The sequence below is a fragment of the Megascapheus bottae genome, chromosome X (genome assembly GCF_031878675.1).
Source record: "Megascapheus bottae isolate mThoBot1 chromosome X, mThoBot2.hap1, whole genome shotgun sequence".
NCBI lineage: Eukaryota > Metazoa > Chordata > Mammalia > Rodentia > Geomyidae > Megascapheus > Megascapheus bottae.
Window position 1 is genome coordinate 74,522,389 of NC_143547.1, and position 13,352 is coordinate 74,535,740.

General features: G+C 36.7%; 1 protein-coding gene across 1 annotated transcript in view; it reads left to right on the forward strand.

The window, feature by feature from the left end:
- Positions 1-7,198, forward strand: part of Pak3 (p21 (RAC1) activated kinase 3) — a 124,595-nt gene extending 117,397 nt beyond the window's left edge. The window contains exon 18 of the mRNA XM_090326616.1: positions 582-7,198. Within this exon, the coding sequence (XP_090182742.1) occupies positions 582-671 (90 nt within the window). The 3' untranslated portion in view covers positions 672-7,198. The remainder of the gene's footprint in view (positions 1-581) is intronic.
- Positions 7,199-13,352: the final 6,154 nt, after the last annotated feature.

Here is a 13,352-nt window from a genome sequence, read left to right on the forward strand (position 1 = left end):
GATAAATCCACAAGGTGTTTATCTTGACTTCACTAACAAAAAGCCAGTAGTCGAGACATGGCTCAAGCCATAGAAGACAAGTCTTGAGCAAAAAAGCCAAGTGACAGCTTAAGAACCTGTGTTGAAGCCCCAGTACCAGCATTAAAAAAAATAAAAATGTATAAAAAGCAGAAAAGAGAAATGATGGAGATACAACATTGTACTTCACAATTGTGAGGTTACTGGTTTCAGAGTAAAATTCTTTAGTGGTCCATTGAAGATATTTTCAAGCACCAGCCCTGCCTCATATGAATTCATCAGTCTAAAAAAAAGATCACAAAGTCCATTTCACATTTAAGGAGCATTTACCAGAAACATAAGAATTTCTAGCTATGCCAGGCTTTTTCCACAGGGTTTCATGATACTGAAAGACAAAAGGTATAATCTGATAGCTAAAAGCTGGGTCCAGTTTTTTTTTCATTAAATGGTGTTTAGTTGTGTGTACAAAATACAGTAGAATGAAGAAAGGGCTGCTTGAAGAGGTAAAGCAATATACTGGTTGGGGGAAAGAATTTGAGTAATTTGTTTTCTTCTTTATACAGCATCCATTTTTAAAATTAGCCAAGCCCCTCTCCAGCCTGACTCCTCTGATTATTGCTGCAAAGGAAGCAATTAAGAACAGCAGCCGCTAGGACTTCAAGCCTTACGCTCTCCATCTCCCTCATGAGTAAGACTGAACTAAAATTGCTGCAGGAAAGATGAAGACAAGACTGTCAAAGGGGGTGGGGAGTTCTTTAACTTTCAAATGAATAGATACTTCTTATAAGCCTTTTTTCCTACTCCCTCAGATTCTGTAATTTATTTGTAAGCCTGAACCGCAGCCCCATTGGGGCGGCAATGTTGAAGTGACCATCAAGTGGTCACTTCTACCGTGAAGCGAACGAGCCAGTAGTGAATCCCCTCATCTTGTGCATTCACTTTGAAGAAACAAAGATTTCTCCAAGATGCACACTCCCTCTTCATAGTGTTGTGTTTGTTTTTAAGTTAGAGAGTAGTCCCTCTTGCATTCAAACCTCCTTCAAATCCTTACCCAATGTGATGTTTTTCACTTGCATTGTCATTAGATGTCCAGAAAAAAATTGATGTCAAAATGTTTTTTTTAAAAAAAATAATAATAAAATACAAAGAAAAAACAACAAAAGCAAAAAACCCCTAACAAACAAAAAAAATAGAGCAAGTACTGTGTGAACATGTGCAAGTCCATGCCCTAATAGACTTGCAATTTTGTATTCTTCTTCTAGAGTGGTGGCTTGGTTTGTGTATCTATTTTTTTTTTGCATTTGTATTGGAAAAGGATTCATTTAAGGCATTTTCTGAAAGCAGAGAGGAGGAAATGTGTTCAGGAGAGGCTTTTAAAAAACTATATATCTAACGAAATCTCAAATAGTGAAATCCTGTCACATTTTCAAAAGATGCTTATGAGGTAGTTGATTTGTCATGTGAACTAGCTTATTATCCTTCATGATGCCAGAAAAAGTGAATCATGAAATCGTGACATATCTGTTGGGCGAGTCCAAGTTGTGCACCTTGGAGATCCTGGTAGGAGAATCCGTATTTAAGCAAAGATGGGAGTTTCTCTAAGAGCCAAAAGGAAGGCAACATACAGGTATAATACCAAAACCTTCATTGGATATTAAGTCAACAAAATTAAACACACTCAATTGAATTCTCTTCTGTGCTATGGAACACATGCTTTGTAAAAAAAAAAAGATATATAGATCCATCAACCAACATTTCCTTATGCTAAAAATCATTTATTTTAACAAGTTATAATACCTTCAAAATTTTTAATGATCTAGAGAAAAATCCAGTAAGCATTCAATCCTTATAAGATATATCTCCAAGTGCTTGTTCCCATTTTCCCTATGAGTACCAAGTTCTGTTTTAGAATATAGTATGCTTATATTTAGTTTCTTGGACTTTTGTATTGCAAAAACATGTTCAAAAATATATTGAAATGCCCCTGTGAAAATAATTTTGATTTTACATTGTATACTAAGAGATACCAATCAATCCAATTGAATTCTTTCTGTGTCTTATGGAAAATTCTAAAACCTATTATTTCTTTATAAAATATATAGAACAAATATATATACATATATATGTGAAAATTCCACAGATAAAACTTCCTGAATCTTCTAAGAGTAGATAAATAACTGGAAGGTGTCTGCATAGAAAAGGATATGCTTCTCTTTTAGTGTGTCATCAGTTTTATAAGTCCTGGAAAATTGTTTTGCTAAGGTATTGGAAAGCTAGCAATCTATACTGTAGAAGGCTTCTTGTAATATATAAAGAATCTGAATAGAACCTATCTACATTCAGCAAGTGGGGGAAAGAGGTCAAGGTTATAGGCCTATTTCCTCTGTGAGGTACATATATTCATCCATCTACTCATTCATCTGTTCTTCCATCCACTGAGTCATCCATCCATCTATCGTTTTCTTACAATGAAAGCACTTTCTTTAGAATTTCTGCTAACCATATAATGCACATATTTATGTTTAAAAGATAATATCACCGATAGATTTCCTATTTTCCTAGACAATAAAAATTTGAAGGGGCGTGACACCCCTCCCCCCGACAATATCCACAGTGGGATTAACAAATGTGTAAAGAAAATCAAATGATAAAATTAATTTGAAGCATACTATGTTATACCTTGTAAAGATGTGTCTTGGCTTAAAATTATAATGCCACACTGTTCTAATGAGAGACAGAGGCCTTAATTTCTGTTTTATTTAAAAATCAAAGTTTTTTTCATTCATAGTGCAAGGGAATTCAATTAAATACCTGGGATGCAAATCAAATTCAATAGTTTGATGACTATGTTCTGCCGGTAGAGAGAGCCTACATCACCTGGATGGAAGTCCTAGTTATCAATTAGCATCCCTTATATATGTAAAGACCTTCTTCCTTGTTGTTTTGGAGACCCTGGAGCAGTGGTCTTTCAGAAAAAATGGCTGCTCCTTCTTCTTTTAGTTCAGCTTATTAATAATGAGGAACCAGCTACCTGTTTACCACCACTTTGTACCAATACTTGATGTTATACCCAATCGGCATTGCTCTTAAAGATATATCTATATGCAAATATTCAAATGAGAGCAGCTTTTAAAGCCCCTTCCCTGTGATGGAGAGTTATGTCTATTTCTAATAAGTATTAGAGACAAGCTGTTTCTCGTGCCAAAAATAATTCTGAAGGATTCACAAAGGAACCCTTAAACAACTGGGACATCAGATGGTTAATAGTTTATTCCCTTTCCTTAGATTTTGTAAAACTCATCTTCACAAAGATGAGTATATCCAGATCTTTAATGTTGTTAGGGTGCCCTGAAATAGTGAGGGCACATAGGCGAATGTCCAATTCAAAATATCCTGAGATAGATAGGAATGGGGCAGTGGGAAAGTCAGGGAGGGTAAGAAGCACAGTAGAGATTATTTATTTAAGAAAGAATAGAACACTAATGTCGTAGCAAGGATCCGGTGCGTTGTCATAATCCTGTGCGGATTTTGGGATGATACAATCCCCTCAAATCAGTCACCATGTTGGGTAATGACTTCGTTCTTGCTGATCTTGTCTATGTGTCATTGTAAATATGTGTGCGTCTGTGTTCCATGTTGGCTACTGGATGGCCAAGTCACATGAAAAGATTTAACTCAAGTATTTATTCTTTAATTGTGTTATTCGAATTCTTTTCAGGCTTGTGAATTGCACACCATTGTTTGATTTTTCACCACTTGGTCCTCACATCTATCCCTCCCCTGTGAAGCACATTCCATTGCTAAAAGAAAAAGACATATAAAATTGCTTCCTGTTGTCTATATAACTGTTTTGATAGTTTGAGATGTTTGTCTATAAATGATATTTCTCAGCTCAAAAGTCGTGTAAATAATTATATTCCTTTGCTTAATGAGTTATTTCTATTTAGGCTGCCAGTTCTTAGAGAGATTCTACAAAGTCACTTTTAAATAATATAAACAGGGATTACAACTATGTTACAAAAAAATGAGTGTGCATAGGGACAAGACTGGAAACGCAGAAAATTCAAATCAGTTGTGTTAGGGTGTTGGGATTATGTAAAAAAAATTTCTTTCTGAAATTTTCTTTGATATTGTTATAATATTACTTTGTGATGAGTAAACATCAGAAAGGAAACCATAGAAACATAGAAAAGATGCTAGAAGCAGATGTCTTCTGGCCAGAGCCCAGAGCATGCAGGGCACAGATATTTGCTAGTTACAAATATTTTATAAGCTTTATTCTTGCCTGGGTGCTGAGGTTGGCACGCGCTCAGGTATGGCACGTGCTTTCTTAGGAGACAATTAACTAAGTCAAAGCTAGGGAGATGTCATTACTAGAATTCCAAATATATCCTTCTGCTTTAAACCAGGTTGCCCTCTGCTTTAGCATGGCATCCGTGTGTCTGTTATGCTTGTTTTGGACTGGAGGTGTTACCATTTGATTAGTCACTTTGATGATACTTGTTCCAGTGCTACATTTCTGGATTGTTGTACCAAATTTTCCGATACCATTTTGAAGGAAGATAAAGATAGAATCCCTAGCTCTCACCATTTTCTTATCCCAACAGATTTGATATCATTTAGGTACGATTCTTCTTTTGATGACCCATACACAGACCCCGCTGATTTCAAGTGAATTTGTGACTTGTAAGTAAAATTATTACAACAGGTTACAATTACTTCAACAAATATTTAGAATTTTCTATGCCTGTGGGCATTTGATTACAGTCTTATTCACTTTGGCTTAGATTAGGATGGTCTCCATATGCTCTTGTACTGCTAAGTTAGTGATTCATGCAGTTAGTCATTTTAACAAAAAAGAAGATCATCTACCAAAAGAGAAGAATTTCCTTCTAACTTACTAAAGAAGTTTTGGCTGAGGCATTCAATAATGAGGTAATGACCTCAGGAATAATACTCAGTTTCATCAAAAGCATACCTTATACCTAGAAAACTCACAGGCTTTTTAATAAGCCATTCTTATGGAAGTCTTATCCCCTAACATCCCAGTTGAAACTCATGGTCCCTTTTTGAGCCATTTGCAGTTACTATTCAGTTAAACAAAGGTGTGGCTAACAATGCAAGCATCTCCTAGTTCTCAGAGCAATAGGACTTGAAGTTCAATGTTTATAAACTGATAGCCTAATGGGCCTGGGATTTTGAGTGAACTTAACACAAAATTCTGAACATATATTTGCATGTGGATTTGGAAGGAAATACACGGGGCCTTGGAAATAATGGAATTATTTTTCTTTTGAAAGAATTTTTCATAAAAGATTTATTTCTGTTACAATATTTATCTTGGTTAGCTTTTATTTTTCACTCCTTTTCTGATCCAGACTCTTTTAGTGAGTAAACCCAATATATCTAACCTAACTTCTCATTCATCTGCATTGGGATAGTCTGTTTATTATTAAACATTAGCTAAGTGAATCTGCAAATGTGGGAACTGAGATATCACTGCCACATGCACACCTTAGCATACTAACTATACTATTCAGCTTGCAGAATTTACTGCCACTTAATTTGGTTGAATTTGAAAGATTGACCTATAGATCTGGTTAGTACATCAGTGTCTCCTTCAGAAGCTGCCATCAAGTGAATGCTATCCCATAACGTCAATGGTAAGGCAGGTACTATGCTCACCTGATTATGTACCTAAGAGGAAATTGACACAATTTCACAGAGTGTCTCAGATGTAGTGCAAGTAATAATGCCCTAGGAAGAGTACCTGAATTCTAACATGGGCTTTATTCCTAACTCACTTGCTATTTGACCTTGGATGGGTCACAACCTTTCCACGGCTATCTCCTCATCCGTAAAATGTGGATATCAGACTAGCTACTTCCCAAGGTCTTTCCAAAAATTAAAATATGATATTGTATAATAGACTGCCTTGCAAACACAAAGCTGATAAAGTGATGGCAAATATCCCATGCATAGACCTGGGTCTCTTATTTTACACACAATAGAACCATGTAAGATAGAAAAACTCAAGTCAATGAAGTGGATATAATACTAAGAAATGTTGATTTAAAAAACCTTGTGGCAGCCTTCTAGTTTATTTTAAATTATTTTGTTCTTTTAATGTCTTTTAACTGTTGAGCATACCCAGTTTTTCTTTTTATACTCCATGTATGTAAAGTCTGGTTTTCATTACGCTGTGGCCAGTATTTGCTACTAGAACAGAAATACATTGTCACATTTGGTAGACTAAAACTGTACTTGGGTCTCTCCTTTCCTATGAAACAGTGCTAGACCTTATTGAGTTAAACCCTGAAGTGGCACAAGATGGCAGAACTAATGCATTTCACAGGCTAAGACTACAAAGAGTGGACCTAAGCACTTACAAATTGCAGAGAGAAATGAAAAGAAAAATTGCATGTCTTTTGCTTTCGGAGGTGTTGACAAATGAACTTGTTGGGAACCAATGATAGCATTCCTTATGACAACTCTGTTGGTGATGGCACAGTTGAATGAGCATGTGCTAGAAAGAGAATAAAGTGCGAAGTGATTAGTGGATGGTCCCAATTGCCTGCCTACAGCAGAGTGCCAACCAGCCCTAAGTACAAAATTCAAGTTCAATGTGTGTGCTTATGTGTGGTGTGCTTTATGAACCTGCATATACTATATTCATTAGTGATGTTAAGATCTTTCACAGAATCCTACAACCACTAAAGGGTTGAATTTTAAATCTCAATATTATCAGCCGTGAGGAGCCAGATCATAACGGTACTGATATTTACTGGGATTAGACTCACAATATCCAGATAAAATAAGTTGAAGAGGATCTACATTTTCACTGTTTATCAGAATTGTATCTCATTTGGCTGTACGTTATTTTTGTCAAGATGTTATCTGTAAACCCATGTGTAGTGAAAATTCTTCTGTAACTTTGGATTAAAGATATTTATGGTCTTTTGTTTGATTTTTAAGTAAGTTATTTCTTTGTGGATTTGCTGATGGTATGGTTCCATCCTTTTGACCTCAGCATCCAGTCGTTTAAGGAATTTTATTTCTGTTATTGTTATTTTAAATTGTGGTTGAAGCAATAGAAAATTGAAATATGGATTGTGCATGACTGTGTCTTGAGTGTAAAAATATTGCAGTTTGAAACTTGGACCTAAAGTATTGCAAATAAAATGACAAACATCAATAAGTTGGGCATCTCTTTTCTGTCATATTCCTACCAACCCCTTATTATTAATCATTTAACCAACTTCACAGATTTTCGGGTAATATTGTCTCACAGATATGGAGGCAATAGAGTACCCAGCCTCATGAGCAATACAGGAAATACCCTGCACACTTTGCCAATCAATAACTCACATTCTCTTTTTTGTGGGACATGAGGCTTGAACTCAGCCTGGGTGCTGTCCCTGAGCTCTTCAGCTCTACAGCTCTACCTTTGAGCCAAATCCTACTTCCCATTTTCTAGAGGTTAATTGGAGATAAGAGTCTCAGGTCCTTTTGTGCCCGGGCTGGCTTTGAATCTGGATCCTCAGATCTCAGCCTCCTGAGTAGCTAGGATTACAGGCATGAGCCACCACACCCAGCTTCAGATTCTCTATCTTGACTTTATAGGAAAGGGATCAAAGAAGCAAATATTTGTGTTTAGTGCAGAGCAAAACCTGGTTGATCTCAAAGGTAGGCAAAAGAAAACCACAAAAATAAAACACATACAATAAATTATTTTTGTCATTTTTCTGCATGGAAATTTCTAAACATATAAAATCATATGCATAACCTTTATTTTTTAATCTTCTGTCTGGTTTCATGGTCTGCAGGGAACATATAGATTCCAAACGAACATTGCTAAGAATCTTGACTCACCCACTCACTCATTCCTTTAAAAAGCATTTACTGGGCTTCTGCTATGTGTCCAGAACTGTGAACATTTCTTCTAAAGATAACTTTTTTTAAAAAATCACTTCTAAATTTGACTACATGTCAGTAAAACTCATTGAAAGCTGCTAAATGCACTCATTGGAGTCAGGCTTAGAAATACTTGAGTCTTTAAAACTCAAGAACACACAACACTCAAGATGAAGGCTTATTCTATCATTACTGCTGGTAATGTGTACATAGTGTTCCCTTTAAAGTATATATGTGTGTGATTATATGTTTTCATGTCAGTGGATACACACCATTTCTCTGCAAATGGATAATATATTTTAGCAAATGTTAATTCTAAGTTCACTGTACTTTCATGCAAGCTTTATTCCTGTGTGTGTGTGTGTGTGTGTGTGTGTGTGTGTGTGTGTGTGTGTGTTCTGCGGTTTGAAATCAGGGGCTGAACACTGTCATTTAGCTTTTTTACTCATTCTGGCACTTCAGCCACAGCTCCACTTCCAACATTTTGGTGGTTAATTGGAGATAACTGTCTCACAGACTTTCTTGCCTCGGATGGCTTTGAACCACGGTCCTCAGATGTCAAACTCATTCATGAGTGGCTAAGATTATAGGTGTGAGCCTCCAGTCCCTAGCTCTGTAGCCTTTTTTGTTTTTACTTCAACTTACTAGATAGATCACGTGCTTTCAACGCAACTAAATCTGAATTACAGATTCCACTAAGCCTACTTTGGAATTAATAGTTTAGATCTGAAGTACAATGAAATCCCTCTGTATAACAACTATATCCCTCTAAGCATTAATTCTCTCTATTTTTAACAAGGGTAAATGAATCAAAGTTTGTAAATAATTAAAAGTTAACCTATCAGTATGTATATTCTTCCATATAGTAAATATTCAATGAAGAATAGCTATTATTACTATTCATCTTTCAAAAAGTTTTAGTTGAATAGAATACCTTCAGTTATATCCATTGTTCTGAGTGAATTGAAGCCAATGATTCCAAAGTAGAAAAGAGAGCTTCCTTTTACAATATGGTAGTTTTTAAAAAAAATCTAGCCTTGGAGCCGGGAGTTTGGCCTAGTGGTAGAGTGCTTGCCTAGCATGTTCGATTCCACAGCACCACATACACAGAAAAGGCAGGAAATTGTACTTTAACTCAAGGAGTAGATCTCTAACCTTCACAAAGCCCAAGGACAATGTTCAGGCCCTGAGTTCAAGGCCCAGGACTGACCAAAAAAATAAAAATCTTCTGTTTTTGAGGGCTCTGTTTAGAGGAAGTGTCCTCTGTGAGTCTGCTCTGCCCAAACTAAAATCAGGTGATATATCATATTTAATTTGCACTTCAAAGAAGCTAAATAAGAAGAAATTATATGATTGTATGTGTGTGTGTGCGTGCGCACATGCGCACGCACACATGCACGCACATTGTGTATAGTCTGTTCACTTCTCACTATCTTTACCACAATCAATCTGCACCAAGCCATCTTTGTCCCTGCTTGGATTGTTGTAATAGCCTCTTAATCAGTCTACTGCCTTTTTTTGGCCAGGCTTGGGCACTGTCCTTAGACACTTTTTGCTCAAGGCTAGTGTTCTGTCTTTGAACCACAGTGCCACTTCTGGATTTTTCAGTATATGTGGCACCAAGGAATCAAACCCAGGTCTTCGTGCATGCTAGGCAAGCACTCTACCTCTAGGCTACACTCCCAGCCCCTCTACTGCCTTTTTGTACATTGATTTGTATCATTGACAGAACAGTAAACAAAAGTCAAAATACTCTAATGATTATAGAGGCCTCCGTATGCATGTGCCACTCTTGCCCTTTTACTATATTCTCTTCAATTCTGCCCCTTTCTCATTCTGTTCTAGGTATACTGGTTGCTTTGCTTTTCCACAAAAACTTGTGTTTGTCTCTGAGCTTATGTGGTTGCCTATGTCCTTTGATGGAACAATCTTCCCTCAAAATCCATATTTTCATCACTCATTTTCTTCAAGTCTTTTCTCAATGTTTTATTTTTTAATGAGGAACACATTGATATTTCCATTAAATTGAATTTCCCTACCCAGAACAACTGATAGGCTTTTCCTCAAGGTTTCTATCAGACTCTGCCAGATATTTATTAACTATGCTTATTCTTTGATTCCTTCCAGCAGGGTTGGCATTCCCAGACACACAGCCCATCCAATAAAAGTTAGTTTCCTTCTTGAAACCATCATCTTTTGGTTCTGTCACCATTCTTACCTGGTCATTGTCTTTCCTTGTTTCAAGTTCTCCAATTCCCATTTCAGACCCTAGTCGTTCCTTACATGTGACTGTTGTCCAGGATATGTTCATGATCTGTCTTATTCACACTATATTTAGTTCCCAACTTTATTGTAACTCTAAAATTGTCATCTTCAGCCCATATATCTTATCTAAGCTCTAGAAACTCAATGTAAATCCATCTCTCTACTGAAAATCTCCACTACTACATCTCAATAACCCTTGATATCCAAGTTGTCCAAAGCATTATATCATATGTTTCATAACATATCCTTTTGTTATGCTCACTTTCTCATTATCACTGAAGTCAGAAATCCAAAGTATCTTTCAACAAATGGCCCTGAGACAACTTGATAACTAAATCCAGAAGGATGAATTTAAACTCTTATTCCATACACAAGAGTAACTCAAAATGGATCTGATGCCCAAATATAAAAAGGCTTAAACTTCAAAAACTTAAAACTGGGGCCGGGAGTTTGGCCTAGTGGTTTAAAGTGCTTGCCTAGCATGCATGAAGACCCGGGTTCGATTCCTCGGTACCACATACATAGAAAAAAAGCTGGAAGTGGTGCTTAGGCTCAAGTGGTAGAGCTCTAGCCTTGAGAAAGTCCAAGGACAGTGCTCAGGCCCTGAGCTCAAGCCCAGGACAGGCAAAAAAAAAACTTAAAACTTACATGTGTAAATCTGTGTAATATTGATCTAACTACTAATTTTTAGATATACAACAAAATCATAAATCATAGAAAAAAGATTAATGGGACATCACCAAGAAAGAAAAAAGGCAATGCACAGGATGTGAGAAAATACTTTGCAAACCAAGTATTTGTTAAATAACTTAAATCTCAAGTATATAAATAACTCCTACAACACAGTAAGAAAAAGATAAATAACCCAATGTAAAATGGGCAAAGGATCTGAATAATTCCTTTCAAAGAAGATGTAGAAATTACCAATGAGAATATCAGCATCCTATTCCTTCAGGCAAATGCAAACCAAAGACAAATACTATTTATTGATGTTATAACACTAACTTTTTAGGGCTTGATCATCACTTCCCCATTACTTCCACCTTACGTACCTGTAACCACCTATCTACTCTTTTTTTGTGGGTCATGGGGCTTGAACTAGGCCTGGGCATTGTCCCTGTGCTCTTCAGCTCAAGGCTACCACCTTACCCTTGAGCCAAACCCCACTTCCCATCTTTCTACAGGTTAATTGGAGATAAGAGTCTCAGGTCCTTTTGTGCTCAGGGTGGCTTTGAACGTTGATCCTCAGATCTCAGCCTCATGAGTAGCTAGGATTCCAGGCGGGAGCCACCATGCCCAGATTAACCACCTGTCTACTCTTTGGCTAGGTATTCCACTCTTTTAAAATTCACATTTAAGTGAGATTATACAATATTTTTCTCTGTGACAAACTTATTTGACTTAACATAATGAATAAATCTACATGCTTCCTATACAACCTAATAGTTAACCAAACTGTTTTGAGACAAGTGCCCGTGGCTCATATCTATAATCCTAGCTACTGAATGAGGCTGAGAACTAGAAGATATCAGTTCAAAGCTAGCTTTGACAGAAAGTGTGCAAAAGTCCATCTTCAAGATAACCAGCAAAAGGGAAGGGTGGGTGTATGCTTCAAGTGGTTAAGTATCAGTTGAAAGAGCAAATGGCCTTGAGTTCAAAACCCAGTACCACAAAAAAATGTCATATTGTTTATTGGAGGTCTGCTAAGAGAATAGATTTCACTTCCTCACACTGAAATAGTGTCTATGAAAGAAAACTGGATACAATTTGTTTGACTGTAGTAATGATTTCAGTGTGTCTTATCAAAACATCATATTGTACAGTATCGTGTATAAAATATGTGCTATTTATATGAAAATACCAAAAAGAACCACTAGTATAGAAATATTAAAAAGGAGTTAGTAAAAGTACTGCAAGGTTTGTTGAGAAGTTTAAACCCTCACAGTGAAGATGGTAATGAAAAAAATGGTACTTTAGAAAATAATATTGCAATAAGTCAATACATAATTTCCTAAAGATTTGGTAATTTTATTCAAGAAAATTAAAACACATATCCACACATGTGAAGGTACAATTTTTCTTTCATTCTCTACTCCTCAGGGGTGTATCCCCTGTTGTCACTGTATTTGATTTTGGTACCCAGTGTGTTGTGTATATGTTTATCTGAATTATGGAAGGAAGGGAACAACAAAATGGTGAGACAAAGGACAAAAAGGGTGAACCAATGCAACAGCAATATTCACAATACAATATTTTGGAAATGAACTTTACATCTTGAGGGACTTGGGGAGGGAAAGTAGGATAAAAATGTGGGAAACTCACTACCTTGCATATGTAACTGTAACCCCTCTGTACATCACGTTAATAAAATGAAATTTAGAAAAGAAAAAGCAAATGAAGGGGAAAAACTCATACATAAACATTCACAGCAGAGGGCTGGGAGTTTGGCCTAGTGGTAGAGTACTTGCCTAGCATGCACAAAGACCAGGGTTCGATTCCTCTGTACCACATACATAGAAAAAAAGCTGGAAGTGGTGCTGAGGCTCAAGTGGTAGAGCTCTAGCCTTGAGAAAGTCCAAGGACAGTGCTCAGGCCCTGAGCTCAAGACCAAGACTGGCAAAAAAAAACATTCACAGCAGAATTATTCATAATGGGACAAATTGGAACAACCCACATTTTCATCAATTAGTGTGTTAATAAACAAAAATGTGGGGGCCGGGAGTTTGGCCTAGTGGTAGAGTGCTTGCCTAGCATGCACTAAGACCCAGGTTCGATTCCTCGGTACCACATACATAGAAAAAAAATGTGGTGCATCATGCAATAGAAAAGTATTAACTAAAGTGTAGAGCCATGCTACTCTATGGAATAACTTTGAAGACATTGATTTAAGGTAAAGAAACCAGACATAAAAGGCCATGTTTTGGTGAACTCATGAATAAGAAATGCCAGAGTAGTCAAGAGCTAGCAACTCACTCCTGTAATTCTACCTACTCAGAAGGCTGAGATCTCTGCTAGTTTGACACCAACACAGGCAGGGAAGTCCATGAGATGCTTATCTCCATTTAACCATCAAAAACTGAGAAGTGGATTTATGACAAACAGGGTAGGACTTTTAGTGAAAACGAAGGAAAGTGCCCAGCCCTGAGTTTAAGCAT